This window comes from Orbicella franksi, chromosome 6, assembly GCF_964199315.1.
Source record: "Orbicella franksi chromosome 6, jaOrbFran1.1, whole genome shotgun sequence".
NCBI classification, from domain to species: Eukaryota; Metazoa; Cnidaria; class Anthozoa; order Scleractinia; family Merulinidae; genus Orbicella; species Orbicella franksi.
The window spans coordinates 9,165,837-9,185,115 of record NC_138150.1 but is presented as its reverse complement, the minus strand read 5'-3'; the positions used below and the strand labels follow the sequence as shown (position 1 = coordinate 9,185,115).

At 39.0% G+C, this 19,279-nt stretch overlaps 1 protein-coding gene across 2 annotated transcripts; it reads left to right on the top strand.

Annotated features, from left to right (window-relative positions):
- The first annotated feature begins 2,068 nt into the window (after positions 1 to 2,068).
- On the top strand, positions 2,069 to 17,723 carry LOC145491525 (tolloid-like protein 1). 2 transcript variants are annotated; one of them, XM_081470769.1, is made up of 7 exons: positions 2,069 to 2,206; positions 12,893 to 13,065; positions 13,886 to 14,119; positions 14,645 to 14,801; positions 15,523 to 15,695; positions 16,607 to 16,837; positions 17,406 to 17,723. In XM_081470769.1, exons 1-7 carry the CDS (start codon positions 2,151 to 2,153, stop codon positions 17,531 to 17,533), a joined length of 1,152 nt encoding a protein of 383 aa, XP_081326895.1. In that variant the 5' UTR covers positions 2,069 to 2,150; the 3' UTR covers positions 17,534 to 17,723. The 2 variants fall into 2 exon arrangements, with proteins under 2 accessions (XP_081326895.1, XP_081326894.1); XM_081470768.1 differs by lacking the exon at positions 2,069 to 2,206 and having other exon boundaries at positions 12,531 to 13,065.
- Positions 17,724 to 19,279: the final 1,556 nt, after the last annotated feature.

Here is a 19,279-nt window from a genome sequence, read left to right as displayed (position 1 = left end):
CAGCTGTAGCTCAGATCGAAAGGTCCACAGATTGCGCCGAGGCGATTTTATTCCAATTTCGCTTCTTTTTTTTTTTTTGTCATAGGGTTTTACCAAAAAAACAAAATGCATGTATAGCTTAAAAACGCGAATGCGGACTTCTTAGCGTCGCTTTATTTCAAATTTAATCAGTGAAATCTTTTCTTCCCGAGTTTAGACATTTCGCTAACTTTGAACAGTGATGACGACATTATACATTTTTTTCTTTTTGTTACGCAAGTTTGATTTGCTATAACACTTTCACACTATGTTTGCGAAAGAAAGTTTGTAGGGCGTATTTTAGATTCTCGGTTACCAGATTTTCTTCGGTTCCACAGTTCTGCACAACTGTCGATTATAACTCCACCAGTGCTGCTAATTTCTTGCAATTCGCATGTATCGAGTCTACATATGCTTTTAAACGTTTCAATACAGTCACAATTCTTACTGGCAAGTGTTGAATAGACTCAACTGTGTGTTTAAATTGTCGGGTGTGAATTATAGAATGAACATTTGTGCCTTTTATGTAAAGTAGTGAGAAAGAGAACAGGGAACGAAATACCCACGATGACGGGCCTATCTTAGTTACGTTTGTTATATGTATGTTAGCTGTGTTCCCGGGGCTGTGTTCATTACTAATTCAACAACTAAGGTCGCTCTTGGCAGGCTTTCAAACAACAGATTTTAGAATTGGGTTCGACAATGTTCTAGCTAGGTTCGGATACGTCAAGCTGGGGCTAAACTAGTCCTAAAGCCCTGATGAAGAAGTGAAATCTTTACAGAAATTCAATAGTCTAATTTCGAGTTTGCCATGATCGCTGAATAAAAGCGCTGAGAACGCATTTGAACAGGGTTAGCCTCGACCTAAAAAAGATATTCACAAATACCAGCGGGAAGGTGCCACAAATTTGAAAATTAAACAATACACAGAGCTGTAAACAGGTCATCTTCTCGCTGTAATTTGTGAATATTTTACTTCAGGTCGAGGCTAACCCTGCGCAAATGCGTCTCAGTGCTTTTAATCATGTCATGACGAACTCGAAGCTGGACTATTGTGATAGGCACGCCCAAAGGACCCTTCGCGTGTAACTAGAAGATAAAGGTCAAACATTTGAAACATAACTGACATCAAATATCAAATATGACGTCACAGTTGATGCTGTGGATACTAAAAGTAAGATTTTTTATTATAACAGTAATTATTATTATTATTATTAATATTCTCTGAATGTCTTTGGAAATGAACCAAAACACTAATGATGCTCGCGCACATAATTGCTCTTTATATGAAAAGTAGATCTTTGCTACGGTAACCGTAAATACCTATTTTAGTAGTTAAAGAGTTTTTTCGGGGGAGGGGGTGGGAGGGGGAGCTATCTTGTAAAATGTTTTTTTCGGGCTGCGACACGTTCTTATGATTGACCCTTCAAGCTCTCTTCTAAAGCTTGAAAACCAAATTCTTAGCCATGTAAAGTACTTTTCAGAATGATGATTTCGATCATGTTTTGTATATGTTTATACATATAAATACATATCTGCAGGTGAGGCCCATTCGAGTGATTATGGATGGAATGAAAATGTTCTTATTTCTGTTCGTTTTAATCTGGAAGGCAAGAGAGGGCGTCTTCGCCATGCAAGGTGACCACATAATCAGTAATGGTGTTATTCTGTAGCAAGCAGAGTGACCTTGCAGTGTTTAAACAGCAGCCGTCAATTTTATAGTACGCATGTCTTCCTAAAAGAGACTAACTAATTACAAAAACATCTGTGGTATTCGTCGTCGTCGTCTTCTTCTTCTTCTTCTTCTCCTTCTTCTTCTCCTTTTTCTTCTTCTTCTTCTCCTTCTTCTTCTTCTTCTTCTTCTCCTTCTTCTTCTTCTTCTTCTTCTCCTTCTTTTTCTCCTTCTTCTTCTTCTCCTTCTTCTTCTTCTTCCTCTTCCTCTTTGCGTGTAGCATTTTTATAGTTCGGTATATAATGAGTATTTGTCCACTTCCAGAAAAATGCTACGCACTTTTATTCTGCATTTTTTAGAATGTGGTTCAGTGGTAAACAACACATTAACAAGTCCCGGATATCCAAACGACTATCCGAATAACGTTGACTGTCATTACTCAGTTCCAATACCACAAGGCATGGCGATGAAAATTACCTTTGATCACTTTGTGGTGCAGTTGGGTTTTAAATGTGGGTAAGTAACAAAATCAAATAATGAGAACCTTCAGTCTGATACCGGAAATTAAGGGAAGTGGTCAAAACTATGCTAGGGACCCACTTTTTGGAGGGAGGGCTATATAAGAGGCCATGGATCTACTGAAGGAGGTGGGGGGCTACTTAAGAGGCCATGGGTCTAATGAAGGGGTGGGGGGCTACTTAAGAGGCCATGGGTCTCCTGAGGGAGGTGGGGGGGGGGGGGCTACTTAAGAGGCCATGGATCTCCTAACGGAGGTGGAGGCTAGGTAAGAAGCCACGTGTCTCCCGACAGAGGTGGTGGGGGAGGGAGGGAGTCTGTACACTATCCTATTGTATATTGCAAGCTCTATTGCGATTGATATTCATTCGCCTTCATCAATTCATTCAATTCAGTCATGCTAAAAACTTACCCTAACCCTAAAATTTATCCTAACTGTCTTCTATGGGCATTTAGAAGGAACAGGGTTTCACTGGAGCAGTAGGTTCTACATGTTAGACGAAAACTTTCTTTGTCAGAATGAGTGACTGAATATTATTATCCTGAGTGAATATTACTTTTATTATTAATTATGTTATTATTAATTATTTTGCAATACAATACAAATTTCATTGTCAACTCCCCATGGGAGCTTTTTTGAGACAATAATAATGATAAAGATAATTTAAAAAATACTCAAAGATTATTGATAAACAATTATTGAAAAACTATTTACATATAAAATTTATCACATTAAAAATTGATTTAAGAGGAAGGCTTTCATTTTACGTTTAAAAATTTTATTTTATTATTAATTAAATACATCTCATAAACGCGCAGAACTTCTACTTAATTCACACACACAAAAAAACAAGCTGTGAGATGTATAATCATTTTTCTCTTAAATGATAAGCCAAATTTAATGAATACAAAGCCTACCATTAGTGGTCTTATTGTGTAGGCTTCTACTTCACACACAAAAATACAAACTAGTAGATTTTTTTTTTCACGTGATAAGCCAAACTTAATAAATACATAGCCTATCATTAGTGTTCTTCTCGCATAAGTATTTTTTTAAATAAAAATTTCATCTGGCAACGTTAACTGAAATATTTAGCTGTATACATATTAAATGTATAATTTGCAGTATTTCAGTGTAAAATGGGTTCACTAGTCTACACGACTTCTACTGTTCGTGATATATTTGTACATTTGCCATTCTCTGTTCGGTCACTCGACCTTTTCGTTGCTTCACTGGTGTTCATGAGGCGTACTTCATGTTGTGTTATAAGGAGGAATTTTATTAACCGCGCGGCCATGGGCCGAGCGCGGTTCATGGTTTACCCGTGGTTTTTTTTTTAACCGCGCGACCATGGGCCGAGCGCGGTTCATGGTTTACCCGTGGTTTTTTTTAACCGCGCGGCCATGGGCCGAGCGCGGTTCATGGTTTACCCGCGGTTTTTTTTTTCGCAGTTTTGTCTGCGACCAGACCCAAGCTTCCACTCGACCAAATTTTTAGTCACGCAACCTGTGATGTTTACTCGCCAAAAGCTGTTGAAACATTAATAAATCTCATCTCCGATACTGACTTTCGCGGGAAAAAATTAAAAACCCAGCCTTCGTCAAAAATTATATTTTTTCAGCAGAAATTTAGCTCGGAACATATACATATTTATATTTCTTTGAATCGTCGATGAAATGACCTTTTCCGGATATTTTTTCCTTCAGGGTCAACAAAAACCTCCGATTACAAAATCACGCCGAACCCACACGTTGCAAAAAAATCTCTTCAAAACCCTGACTTCGAAGCGATATAACACTTTAGCGTTAATAGCTACCACACATTGGCAGGCGGTAAATCTATTCGTTAACAATCCAGCCTTATCGTGTTAAAATTTCAGCGAAATCGAACAAAACCAGAATTCATTAGAATTTTTTGTGACCTCACTCCCCAGACTTGACCTAACAAAGGAAGCAACGGTCGCCCATAGCAACCGAAAAACACGAACATAACAAAGCCGAACGTTTCGGCCAAAAATCTCCAGAATTATCGCCTGAGAGCTTAAACTTGAATGGGAACATCTTTTTCGAACTTTTTTCAACTGATTTAGACGAAAGACTGGCCTCGGCGGGCTACAAGAAAGACCAACAGAAAAACAGAACAAGACAGCAGAACAAGCCGATAACATTTCATCGCACGGCTTTCGGCACGAAAACGAAAATACAGCTTACTTCTGGATAAATTCAGCCTTAGAAGCCAGCAACCGGTCCCAAATTACTTTCTGTATCCTTACAAATGTCCTGATTTCCATCTCCGAAAGATTTTGCCCCAATTTTGAGCAAATAAACATTTCGTCGACGGTGACCGCCATTACGGTGGTTTGCATACTAAATTAGCTAACTTGACAAAATTCTCCTGTGGGGGGGATATGACGAAAAGAGCTGAAAGATGGCCTATAATTGGCTAATGATGAGATCATCGAAAGTAACGCCAATTTTCTGTCACGTTTTCAATCTGTGGTCACTGTAGTGACCAAAATCGATACATCGGTCGGGATAGAGTTTTATTATTAAATTATATGACTTGTGTGACTACTTTGCTAGCCCTTTACTCGTGGAAAACACCAATTAAATTTAATCATGACTTTTAAGAAAGAAAGCTGTTGTTAATAGTGTTATTATCGTGTCATTTATATCGTTCATGCCCATACATATCCCGAAGAAAGTTCTACAAAGATTAAGACCATTAGGTCATCGGAGATTTGTCAATGGCTACCACTGATGGTTCAATAATACAGTTTGTGTTGATCAAGTGATGTGATGTCTACAGTAAGAAAAGAATCATCAATGACTACTTTGGAATGTGCACTCCGTTCCGACGGTAGTGCTAAGCAAACAGTTAAATTTTAAAAGCGCGGTTATAAGATCTAACAGATCTTCTTGTTTCGTCTTGTATGCGACCAGAGCCAAGCTTTCACTCGGCCAAATTTTGAGTCACGCAACCTGTGATGTTTACTCGCCAAAAGCTGTTGAAACATTAATAAATCTCATCTCCGATACTGACTTTCGCGGGAAAAAAATTAAAAACCCAGCGTTCGTCAAAAATTATATTTTTTCACCAGAAATTTAGCTCGGAACATATACATATTTATATTCGTTTGAATCATCGATGAAATGACCTTTCTCGGATATTTTTTCCTTCGGGGTCAACAAAAACCTCCGATTTCAAAATCACGCCGAGCCCACACGTTGCAAAAAAATCTCTTCGAAACCCTGATTTCGAAGCGATATATCACTTAAGCGTTAATAACTACCACACATTGGCAGGCGGTAAATCTATTCCTTAACAATCCAGCTTTATCGTGTTAAAATTTCATAGAAATCGAACAAAACCAGAATTGCCCATAGCAACCGAAAAACACGAACATAACAAAGCTGACGTTTCGGCCAAAAAACTCCAGAATTATCGGCTGAGAGCTTAAACTTGAATGGGAACATCTTTTTCGAACTTTTTTCAACTGATTTAGACGAAAGACTGGCCTCGGCGGGCTACAAAAACGACAAAGAGAAAAAACAGAACAAGACAGCAGAACAAGACGATAATATTTCATCGCGTGGCTTTCGACACGAAAACGAAAATACAGCTTACTTCTGGATAAATTCAGCCTTAGAAGCCAGCAACCGGTCCCAAATTACTTTATGTATCCTTACAAATGTCCTGATTTCCATCTCCGAAAGATTTTGCCCCAATTTTGAGCAAATAAACATTTCGCCGGCGGCGACCGCCATTACGGTGGCTTGCATACTAAATTAGCTAACTTAACAAAATTCTCCCGAGGCGGGGGATACGACAAATTTGGTGAGAATCAAAAGTAACGCCAAGTTTCTGTCACGTTTTCAATCTGTGGTCACTGGAGTGACCAAAATCGATACATCGGTCGGGATAGGGTTTTTTTATGACTTGTGTGACTACTTTGCTAGCCCTTTACTCGTGGAAAACACCAATTAAATTTAATCATGACTTTTAAGAAAGAAAGCTGTTGTTAATAGTGTTATTATTGTGTCGTTGATATCGTTCATGCCCATACATATCCCGAAGAAAGTTCTAGATTAAGACCATTAAGTCATCGGAGATTTGTCAAAGGCTACCACTGATGGTGCAATAATACAGTTTGTGTTGATCAAGTGATGTGATGTCTACAGTAAGAAAAGAATCATCAATGACTGCTTTGGAATGTGCACTGCGTTCCGACGGTAGTGCTAAGCGAACAGTTAAATTTTAAAAGCGCGGTTATAAGATCTAACAGATCTTCTTGTTAGAGTAGAGCCGTAAGACCGTGCTATGGCAAAATTCTTAGAGGTCATAGGTGTGCATGATTTCCGCTGTTATCTGCATGTCGTTTCGTCGATGACACCTTTGTAATAATTTGCCATGTATTTATGCATTTTTTGGCTCATTTCTATTGCAAGATATGCCTTTTAGTCTCCAAGTTTTTCCCTTCGCTGGACAAAATATGAAATTTACGTAAAAGTGTTGCTTACTTGCATTCTATATTGTGACACCGGACCCGGCTGTGATTACAGAACTGTTTGCAAGTACAGGAGGTTGATTCTTTTCATGGATATCATATTTGTCCTCATAAGTTTTTTCTTCGAAGACACCGTAGCTTGGAGAAAGCTATACGTTTCTCCAGAAAAATTCTTATGTTTCTTGCAGCTATCTGATCGAGCCCATGTTTCTCGAGCTCAATGTATAGGTTTATTCCTCCTTTTGGTCGTTCTGGCACCACATGATTCAAATGTAGCTGTTTACGCGCAAGTCTGTTGACTGTTTTGCGTGATGTATTTGCGACTGTTCGGCTTAGCTCAGGCAAGACCATGGTTTCGATCCTCCATGTGGATCTCATCAGTTGCCGGTATTTCTAAAATACTATGTACGCCTGTAGTTGCTAGCGGAACTCGTACATATGTGAGGATGTAAGACATTCTGCGGCTTGTACAAACTTGTAAAATGGCTAGCCTACACGACTTCTACGGTTCGTGACATCTGTACATTTGCCGTTCTCTGTTCGGTCACTCGACCTTTTTTTTTTCGCTTCACTCGTGTTTATGAAGGGCATTTCATGTTGTGTTAAAAGGAGGAATTTTAAGTCGAGTTGAGCCGTTAGACCGTGCTATGGCAATTTTTTAGAATTCATAGGTCTGCATGATTTCCTTTGTTATCTGCATGTGACTTCGTCGAGTTTGACACCTCTGTAATTTGCCATGTGTTTATGCATACCATTGTTTTGGCTCGTTTCTATTGCAAGATACAAGTATTTGCTTTCCAGGGACAAAATATGAAATTTACCGTGAACATGTTGCTTACTTGCATTCTATATTGTGATGCCAGGCCCGACTGTTTGATTAGAACACTTTGCAAGTAGTATGTTGCAATTGATTCTTATCACGGATATCCGATTTGCGTACGTATTTCCTCGGAGACATCGTAGCTTTACTTCGAGAAAGCTATACGTTTCTCAAAAGACATTCTTTGGTTTCTTACAGCTATCTGATCGAGCTTATGTTTCTCGAGCTCGATGTATAGGTTTATTCCCCCTTTTGGTCGTTCTGGCACCACATGATTCAAATGTAGCTGTTTACGAGCAAGTCTGTTGACGGTTTACCCTGGTCCCAGAGGTTTTTCTTGATGTTTCTCCACATGAGAGAACTGCAAAAGAACCGCGGAGTTTCGCAGCTAGCTTGCGAGCAGGCTCACCTTTAAGTCACACGCGCGAGCGTCGATAAGCAAAGCGATCCAGTGGGAAGGAGTCTAGTGAAGTAGCCTGCGAACAGGCTCCCGGCGAGGACGGAAAAAAATTCCGGCGAGCACGAAACAGAAGAATTCGGAGAGCAAAGCGATCGGGAGCCTGTTCGCAGGCTACTAGTAAAGAGGCGCCAAGAAAGTGAGCCCGCCCTGATCTCTGTAATTTTTACATTTCTGCGTCGATCGTCTGAGCGAAGTGAAATACCATTGGTCGAAAAGCGGGAAAGGCGAGAAAACTGTCAATCTACCGTGTTTGATGAGGAGCGATTAAATCCCCATGGAGTCGGTAATTTACCGCACAATAAAAAACAAGAAGATCTGTTAGATCTTATAACCGCGCTTTTAAAATTTAACTGTTCGCTTAGCACTACCGTCGGAACGCAGTGCACATTCCAAAGCAGTCATTGATGATTCTTTTCTTACTGTAGACATCACATCACTTGATCAACACAAACTGTATTATTGCACCATCAGTGGTAGCCGTTGACAAATCTCCGATGACTTAATGGTCTTAATCTAGAACTTTCTTCGGGATATGTATGGGCATGAACGATATCAACGACACAATAATAACACTATTAACAACAGCTTTCTTTCTTAAAAGTCATGATTAAATTTAATTGGTGTTTTCCACGAGTAAAGGGCTAGCAAAGTAGTCACACAAGTCATAAAAAAACCCTATCCCGACCGATGTATCGATTTTGGTCACTCCAGTGACCACAGATTGAAAACGTGACAGAAACTTGGCGTTACTTTTGATTCTCACCAAATTTGTCGTATCCCCCGCCTCGGGAGAATTTTGTTAAGTTAGCTAATTTAGTATGCAAGCCACCGTAATGGCGGTCGCCGCCGGCGAAATGTTTATTTGCTCAAAATTGGGGCAAAATCTTTCGGAGATGGAAATCAGGACATTTGTAAGGATACATAAAGTAATTTGGGACCGGTTGCTGGCTTCTAAGGCTGAATTTATCCAGAAGTAAGCTGTATTTTCGTTTTCGTGTCGAAAGCCACGCGATGAAATATTATCGTCTTGTTCTGCTGTCTTGTTCTGTTTTTTCTCTTTGTCGTTTTTGTAGCCCGCCGAGGCCAGTCTTTCGTCTAAATCAGTTGAAAAAGGTTCGAAAAAGATGTTCCCATTCAAGTTTAAACTCTCAGGCGATAATTCTGGAGTTTTTTGGCCGAAACGTCGGCTTTGTTATGTTGGTGTTTTTCGGTTGCTATGGGCGACTGTTGCTTCCTTTGTTAGGACAAGTCTGGAGAGTGAGGTCACAGAAAAATTCTAATTAATTCTGGTTTTGTTCGATTTCGCTGAAATTTTAACACGATAAAGTTGGATTGTTAACGAATAGATTTACCGCCTGCCGATGTGTGGTAGCTATTAACGCTGAAGTGTTATATCGCTTCGAAGTCAGGGTTTTGAAGAGATTTTTTTGCAACATGTGGGTTCGGCGTGATTTTGTAATCTGAGGTTTCGGTTGACCCCGAAGGAAAAAATATCCGGAAAAGGTCATTTCATCGACGATTCAAACAAATATAAATATGTATATGTTCCGAGCTAAATTTCTGGTGAAAAAATATAATTTTTGACGAGCGCTGGGTTTTTAATTTATTCCCGCGAAAGATGAGATTTATTGTTTCAACAGCTTTTGGCGAGTAAACATCACAGGTTGCGTGACTCAAAATTTGGCCGAGTGAAAGCTTGGGTCTGCTCGCACCGAAGTCGAAAAAAAAAAAACCACGGGTAAACCATGAACCGCGCTCGGCCCATGGCCGCGCGGTTAACAAGTCGTCCACATTTGGAGTCAGAGGAAGAGTTGAGTGCGCGTATTATTGATGTTTTAACAAAGGTCCAGTCTATTTCTGGTTAAATTTCAAACTAAAGAGGGAGCAGGAAATAGCAGTTGAAAGTATGTTAATGAATCAAGACGTACTTGTCGTGTTGCCGACTGCATATGGGAAGAGTTAAATATTACAAACGTATGTGAATGTAAGCGGGCAACGAAACAACACATAGGCGTTTGCCCGTTTACCAGTATCACCAAAGACCAGATTGCCAAAGCAAGATCACTTGGAATCAAAGTGTGTGTCCTTAATAGACATAAACTTTGACACTTTTTCTTCGGCAAAACTTTATCAACAACGGATATCGCGCCTACATGTTGTTATGAAAAAGATTTACAATTTTCCCGAGAAATCTGAGCTGCCAAAGCTCATACTTCCGGTTAAAATCAATTGACTTTATTCTTTTCTGCGGTTTCCGGGCTGGAAATAAAAAAAAAATCGCAGAGATCAGAGCAGGCTCACTTTCTCGTCTCATAGCCTTCGAACAGGCTCCCGGCGAGGACGGAAAAAGATTTCGGCGAGCGCGAAACAGAAGAATTCGGAGAGCAAAGCGATCGGGGCGGGGACAGGGGAGCCTGAAGACTTTGTTTTTGATGTGCCTATCCACCCTTGGTGATAAGCCTGTAACAAATCAGTCAATGAGGTAATTAGACCCGTCAAGAAGCTACATTCTCGGTACTTGCAAACAGTTCTAACCGAGCTAATCAAATAGCCGGGCCGGGCGTCATAATATAGAGTGCAAGTAAGCAACATGTTCACGGAATATTTCAAACACTTTGTCCCTCCAGAGCCAACACTTAGAGAGCTTAAAACATATTTTGCAATACTGAAATGAGCCTAAGGAAATAATAAGCCCATGATAGAAGTGTCAAACTCTGCGAAGCGACAAGGAGATAACAGCGGAAAGTCCGGAAACCATGCCTTTGACCTCTAAATAAATTGCTATAGCACAGCCAAACGGCTCCACTCCACTAGCTTCTACTTAAAATTCCTCCTCGTAACAGAGCATAAAGTACCCTTCAGAATCACTTGTAAAATAACCAGAGGTCGAGAGACCGAAACTTAAAAGACAACGGCAAATGCACTGTTGTAACGAACCGTTGGAGTCGTATAATTTTACAAAGATCTGTCAAATATTCATCTCAAAGATGTCAACAATCAGCGATTTAACCAGTCATATCATGATACCAGGAGCAGGTTCCCTCGTTTCGTTTGGGCTCACCGGGAGCCGCTGTTCGCAGGCTACTCGTCTCGCGGCTTCACCGCTCGATTTCGCGCTCGCGGCTAGGCCGCGCGCACTTGTGCTCCAACTGAGCCTGCTCGCAGGCTACTTCGTGGCTCTTTCAGGTTTTCTTTCGGCTCTCTCATGTGGAGAAAATCAAGAAGAGAGAATAATCATGAAAAACCTCAGGGACCAGGGTATTGACTGTTTTGCGTGTTGTATGTCATTGTTCGGCTTAGTTCAACATAAGACATAAAAACATATCTTGCAATAGAAATGAACCCAAAAAATGCACAAACACATGACAAATTACAGAGGCGTCAAACTATGCAGATAACATCAGAAATCATGCAGACCTATGACCTCTAAAAAGTCACGGCTCAACTCTACTTAAAATTTCTCCTTGTAACAGATCATGAAGATCCCTTCATAGATACAGGTGAAGCAACAAAAAGGGCGAGGGACCGAACAGAGAACGGCAAATGTACAAATGTCACGAACCGTAGAAGTCGTGTAAGGCTTGAACTTCAGACGTACAGAGAAATACCGGCAACTGATGAGATCCACATGGAGGATCAAAACCATGGTCTTGCCTGAGTCAAGCCGAACACTAGTGGTAGATACAACACGCAAAACAGTCAATAGACTTGCGCGTAAAGTTACTTTTACGTGGCGAATAAATTGTAATTATCGGTAATTGTTGACAGAGGGTCCCCTATACTTTTTTCGTGACGCGTGAATGGGCATTTTTGCTTTGCGTGAAACGTGAATTAGGATTTATTTTTTCCGTGATTCGTGAAAATATCTTATCTACACTTTTCCGTCCTCGGGAAACTGGTTTTTGATTTTTTTCATGATCCGTGAAATATGCATTTACTTGCGCCTGATTTGTGAACCAGCGACTTTTGCGGGAATAATTTTTCACTTTTTTGGAGATTTTAGCGTCATAAAGCTCGTAAACTTGTTCAGAAGTTTTGTTAAAAGTTAGTAGGCTAGCGTCTTAGTTCTACAGACAAAACGGTTACAGAAAGTTTCCTAGCTACTCTAGGTTACGCATTGAAGAGAGTGCCACTCAATTCTGTGGTTTGTGCGTCGATAGTTTTCAGCAATATGAAAGCTGGTTAATTACTATTACGGTAGTCCACAGTTTATGTTTATGTTCAGAGTTAATGTGCTTCGCGTAGGCAGGCATTCATTAAAGGGACACCATGTACTTGAGCGCAAAACAATGTGATGATTTTTTGTGTTTCGTCATTAAAAAAATCTTTAACATGATTGTCGAACTTGTTTTCAAATATCCACAAGGTTTATTTCTAATTTTTAAAGGTATGCAAACCAGAGATGATTGTATATTGTAAGGTCGATTAAAGGAACAATAATGTGACCATAGTGTACGCAACCCGGCACACAGTTTCTCTCCGTGTGTTTCTTTTTGTGTGTGTAGTTGGGGGGGGGGGGGGGGGGGTTAAGCAAGAGACCATAGGTTAAGGGATGAGGAGGGGGGAAGGGGCTATAAAAGAAACCCTTGCATGGTATCTGGATAAGGGTAGGGGGCTATAGAAAGAGACAGTAGTCTCAAGTTATTTTAGTGGGTCCCTTATATGTATAATAGTTTTGACCACTTCCCTAAATGCACTTATTAGGACCGACAAAAGCAAGGAAATTAAGGGTTACTTCATAATGAAACCCGAGTATAGTCTTGCCTGCTCTGCCTCCGGTTTGGGCCCGTCAAAACTTAAATCTCTTTTTCGTGGACAAGACAGATGTTGCAGTGCTCTAAGAATACAAAACAAGAAAAAGTTGCATTTGGCCACGGAATAAATATTTCTTTTTCTAGGTATGACTATCTGAAAATCAGCAATGACGTGAACGAGACGTTTGGTACGTACTGCGGTGACAGGACTGGAAGGACAGTTACTGTAACTGGAAATCAGGTTGTGATGACATTCCATTCAGATCAAAGTGTACAGAAGAGAGGGTTTGTTATAACACTCACTTCAACTCCGATTGGTAAGTGCAATAGAAATGCTTTTTGATTTTTTTTTTCTGTCATAAATTAAAATGAGGTTATTCTCTTTTTGTTTGAAAAACTGAAGAGATTCTCCTTTTACAATAGGCGAAACGAGAAATCTCCAAAGTCTTTGATTCCATTAAACTTCAGACCTCGTGAAAGCAACCTTGTTATTTTGAGCAATAACAGAGGAAAGGAAGCAGATCCAGCTACACAATTATCATTATTATTATTATTATTATTATTATTATTATTATTATTATTATCAGCAGTAGTAGTAGCAGTATTAGTCTAGCGCTTTTTTTTTGCTATTTCCACACTTCATTGAATTTGCTGCAGAACGTGCAACAAAGTGGGGAAGTATCAAAAGCATAAACAGAAAGACATAAAATGCTTTCCCCAGATGCTACTAATCCTCCATTTTTTTCACACGAGGGATATAATTGAAGCAATCCAGTTGTTCAAAATATTGGAAAAAAAATAGTTTAAAGTAAGGTTTCCAGTGTCGTTTGCCTCGATAGACGGATTCGGCTAACGTGTTTACATCTTTTTTGCCACCCAATTCAGGCCACGTGATGATTCATTTGAGAGGTTACAAGCATGCCATTTCCCGCACACAAGTGATTGCATGGGACTATGTAACAGAACAATTAAAACCTCCCAAATGAATCATCGCATGATCTAAATAGGGTGGCAACAAAGTTGTAAATAACTTGGCTGAATTCGTCTTTTGAGGCTAACGTGTGTTTCGCGAGGAGGTTTTGTTGTATTTCTTGGAATATACGTAAACTTTGCGTCGTTTCCCTCTTTGTCTCATAGCGGCACCAACATTAACGTTGAGAGATTCTGTTGTGTCAGCAATACCAGGTAACATACTATGGTGTTTGGCGACTGGAACACCTCCTATATACATAGCGCTGTTTAGGAACAATATATTGATGGTGAACAGGACAAGTCCTGTAGGCATCTATTTGTACGTGGAATATAACTACACATGTGTGGCCACCAGCAAGTATGGAACTGATGTGAGAAAGTATTCAATCGTCTTTGTCGGTGAGGATTATTTTTCTGACTTACATTAATCAAGGTATTTTTATTTCTATGTTATCTTCAGTGCGGCGCGCTGGAGTCATTGCAGCAATCAATTTTTGGAGCGATTTTACAATTCCGGGCCACTTATTAACATATCTCTCAATGCTTCTAAGAACGAGGCATGTAGAAACAAAAGGAACCATTCAATTTCAAAGAGGTGCAAATGAGTGATCCGGTATTCTACAATCTAGCCGAAGAAAAAAAAACAAAAAACAAAAACAAAAATATCCAGGAATGGCTAGGAATACGAATAAGTAAGATGGGTGGACTATGGACCGCATAAACAATTGAATAAATGAATGAAAAATAAATAAGCCATTTTTTTAACCGGATGCAATGACTAAAAGAAATAACTGCTATAAAGATTCGACGGGTCAGAAACGGGCCGGTCAAAAAGTTACTTGATTATCAGCTTTAAGTTGTTGACGGTAAATTAACTGCTCAGTAACGAATTTTGAAGAGCTGACTGTTCTATTGCTTTAACAGAATGCGGTTCAGTGGTAAACAACATTCTAAGAAGTCCAGGATATCCACACAACTACGCAGCCAATATGGATTGTAATTACACGGTTCCTATTCCACAAGGCATGGCAATGGGGATTAATTTCCAAGATTTTGACTTGCAAGACAGTTCATCATGCAGGTACGAAAATACATAAGTATTAATTTATACAGCCTGTAACCGGAAAATGTTCTCCGGTGAAAATGAATGGTTGAGTGATTGTTGGAGAGCAGAATCGCTCAGCTTCGTCTTGTGACGTCATATCATCCATGCCTAAACTGATTTTGATATTTTCGTATTAGAAAAGACATGGTAATATCTTATTTTGAATCATTATAAGGGAGGGGGGAAATTCAGTTCCCTCCCCTGGCACCATCATGGTTGTGTTTCTAAGGTCAACCTTAAGATCGAAATGAAATGGAGAAGGAGTCATTCTCGTAATTTAACCACAGCGGCATTTTAAATTAATAAACAAAAGTCATGTTTGAAAATGTTGTTCTTTTTTTATAAACAAATACAGCAGAATTTATTTTTGCCTAAAATCGCTTTTGCTTTTTGAAAAGCATTTATTCGCATTGAGTCTTCCATATAATCGTGCTTGCTTATGTTGTAACATCTATTTAGAGACAAAGTATTTGCCTGACTCAGTTACGTTGAAACCTTCTTCTTCTTCTTCTTCTTCTTCTTCTTTTTCTTCTATGACAGCTGACAGTCTTAGCGGTTTTCACTGCTGTCAGATGTTTAAAAAGTGTCGCGGTATAATTGAGAAATAAATGGTATTTTGTCCAAGAACAAGAACTGTAGTACACCACCAGTACACTGCATGTAGCATCTAACTAAGTGGTCTTTTATTGTTTTGTAGCTATGACTATTTGACAATTATTAATGAGAACAGCGAGCCATTTGGCATGTACTGTGGAAGAAAGACTGGCGAATCAGTTATTGTCACTGGAAAGTACGCAGTGTTCACATTCCACTCAAACAACGTTGTTCAAAGAAGGGGGTTCCTGTTGTTGCTCAACTTATTTAAGCCTAGTAAGTCCAATATAAAATAATACTGATATCCCTTTTTACAGCAGAGCAAGAACCAGCATGGAGTCACAACAGAACATTTTACTTAAGACTATCAAAAAAAGGATCCGCGGCGCCACTTGTGATGTCTATAGCATTCGCATGTGATAATGATGGGGGCCAACCGACATTTTTTAAATGATAACAACCTTAACAATAACAACAACAAAAACAACATCTTTATTTTATCAATATAAATGGAAATATTTTAACACTTTTAGTCAATTTAATATATGCGGTATTGATGTTTTACATGAGATAGCTGTTTTAATCTTGTTTGAATGAGACTAGAGCTCGAGGCCAAATGAACCGTTAGGTTTTCGAGTTAGGCTCTAGCCTAGTTATGTCTAATTGTAAGACAGGAGAGATGAAGGAAGAATTTGTAGTATTCAGTCTGGCTTAAGGGAGAACAAAAACAAAACAAAAATTAACTAATCTGGGTATTGGACGTTAATTTCCTTAATTTACTCAATTGTGAAAGCGTGGTGGCTTCATGGTTAATGAGTTCGCCTCCAGATCGAGCGGTCCGTGCTTGAGCCCTGGTTGGGGACATTGTGTTGTGTTCCTGGGTTAAACACGTTTCTCTTACAGTGCCTTTCTCTACCCAGATATATAAATGGGTACCGGCGAACTTAATGTTGGGGGTAACTCTGCGATGGGCTAGCATCCCATCTAGGGGGTAGTGGAAATACTCCCAGTCGCTTCATGCTACAGAAACTGGCGATAAGCACCGGCCTGATGGGCCACCTTGCTCGAATGCAGACTTGACCTACCTTTACCAAGGAGAACACTGCATACTTCACAGACCACTGTATTGTTGTTTAACTGCAACAGGATCTAAAATTAATTATGTGTGGTTTATTGGAATTCAATAGCTGCACCCAAGATTGAGTTACCAGAATCTGTTGTGCGAGTATTACCGGGTTACAGGCTGTCGTGTCCAGTCACTGGAACTCCTCCCATACATACAGCACTGATAAGGAACTCTACAGTACTTGCAAATACAACAGGCGTCATTGAAGCTATCATTCAAGGGGGAAACTACACATGCCAGGCAACCAACGAATATGGGGTAGACGTTAAGGACTTCTCAGTCATATTTGTTGGTGAGACCTCTTTTAAACAGAACATTCATTGTTGCCTATATATGTTAGATACTAAGGAATAAAAAAAGACTAACTATAAGCAGTCAGGAGTAGTTTGCGCGAAACAATTAGAAATTATGCGAAACTCGGAGTTCTGGAAAGTAGAACATGGATGCTACACATTCTCCGTTCTTTTTCTTAACTACCTACCAAATCTGAAAGCAGAAAACTTTATGTATACGAAAATCAAAATACTAGAAAAAACGTATCGACGTAAAATTAAAATCAAGCAATCTTTGCAAAATGGGAGCATTGTTGCGATCTAGCTCTGAAATGCGTTGGTGTTCAAATGATTTCATGACTTCATTTGGGTTAATATCATCTTTAGGAACAGTTAACTATAATGTTAACGTACAGGATCAAGATACAAAATATAGGCATGATGTCTCAAGAGTACTCCAGGGGGAGTTTTACCAATCCTACCATTAGCTTCATTTTAGGTCCTGAAGGCACAGTTGATAACAGGAGAAATTAATTGAAAAATTGAATTCAAGCTAATTATATATTTGGGTTTTACACTACATTTTAGATTGCGGACGTCACTGCTTTTCAACATACCGGAAATACGCCGAAAACGGAAATACTTTGAAGTGCAGTAACGCAGTATCAATCACGGACACAATTAGTTGTGTTCCAGCAATTACTACATCTTTGTAAGACCATCTGACTATGGTTTTTATGCTTAAACTCTTGTGTATCCTCTTCTTCCACTCTTCTCAACTTCTGCTACTGTCGTTAGCGTTTTTTGCTACAAATCGTCAGCACGCATTTATTCTCCTGAGTGGAACGAGGAACGTTTTAAGAGCAAATTGCTTTGGCTTAGAACAAAGCACAGCATAATATGTCCCAGGGCAGCTTGATCGATATTTCACCTCTCATGCCAGTTGCCAGTTGCCACGTCACCCACAATTATCTTTCTAAGCGCAGTTCTAAATTAAATGTAAAACATTGACTACTTATGTTAATGACACTTTTTTACATGCAGTTTTACGTGAAATGAGCGTGCACACTGTGCACGGTAATTTTGTGAAAGAAATAATTAATATATTTTCTCGACTGACTAATTTATTTGGTAGGGATTTGTTTTCAAACAATATCACATTCCTACCAGATGGAGTGTTTGCCCACTTAGTGAATCTGAAATTTCTGTAAGTGAAGACAACTTCTACTAAGTTTAAGTTTCGTCGAATTTTTTATTGACTTTCAAAAATTGCCTTCGGCGGATTCTGGTAGTCCTGCGCAAATTGATAATGATTGATGCTAAAACCTTAAAATCATATTTTCTGAATAAATCCCTTGACATGCCCCATGACATTTCAGACATATGACTTATTCCACCTACACAAAATATTGTTGTATTATATAATCGCTGAACTAATTGAGGTTCCGCGAGAAATAGAAAAAGGTTCTCACCCCTCACGTCATGGCCATCACATGCGCCGAAGTGAAATCATCCTTTTAAAATGGTTTGTTGATTTACTTGATTGTTTTATTTCCAGCAACGCGTAGCAAATAGCTTAAATAATTTACTTGATCAATTTCATCAAGACGCGATAACTATCATTAAAAATTTAATTTTTTTTTAATTTCTTTCGGCAGGCGTTTCTATTCAAACAATATTGAATTTCTACCAGACGGTTTGTTTACCAATTTGAAATCTCTGACATTTCTGTAAGTCATAGCAGAACTTTTAAATCATAGCTTTCATTCCTATTTCTTCTTTTTTTCTTTTGTTTTTTTTTTTTTCAAAAACAGTTGTATACCGTTATCCTTTTTGAGGACTTTGTTCCAAAATTGTTGTATTATATAATCGCTGAACTAATTGAGGTTCCGCGAGAAATAGAAAAAGGTTCTCACCCCTCACGTCATGGCCATCACATGCGCCGAAGTGAAATCATCCTTTTAAAATGGTTTGTTGATTTACTTGATTGTTTTATTTCCAGCAACGCGTAGCAAATAGCTTAAATAATTTACTTGATCAATTTCATCAAGACGCGATAACTATCATTAAAAATTTAATTTTTTTTTAATTTCTTTCGGCAGGCGTTTCTATTCAAACAATATTGAATTTCTACCAGACGGTTTGTTTACCAATTTGAAATCTCTGACATTTCTGTAAGTCATAGCAGAACTTTTAAATCATAGCTTTCATTCCTATTTCTTCTTTTTTTCTTTTGTTTTTTTTTTTTTCAAAAACAGTTGTATACCGTTATCCTTTTTGAGGACTTTGTTCCAAAATTGTTGTATTATATAATCGCTGAACTAATTGAGGTTCCGCGAGAAATAGAAAAAGGTTCTCACCCCTCACGTCATGGCCATCACATGCGCCGAAGTGAAATCATCCTTTTAAAATGGTTTGTTGATTTACTTGATTGTTTTATTTCCAGCAACGCGTAGCAAATA

Excerpts from the sequence above, each read along its gene's own strand:
- LOC145491525 (XM_081470768.1), top strand. The coding sequence starts at position 12,819 with ATGTTGCAGTGCTCTAAGAATACAAAACAAGAAAAAGTTGCATTTGGC. Across the intron at positions 13,066-13,885 it reads ACTCACTTCAACTCCGATTG|CGGCACCAACATTAACGTTG; the intron begins GTAAGTGCAATA and ends TTTGTCTCATAG. Across the intron at positions 14,802-15,522 it reads CAAGACAGTTCATCATGCAG|CTATGACTATTTGACAATTA; the intron begins GTACGAAAATAC and ends ATTGTTTTGTAG.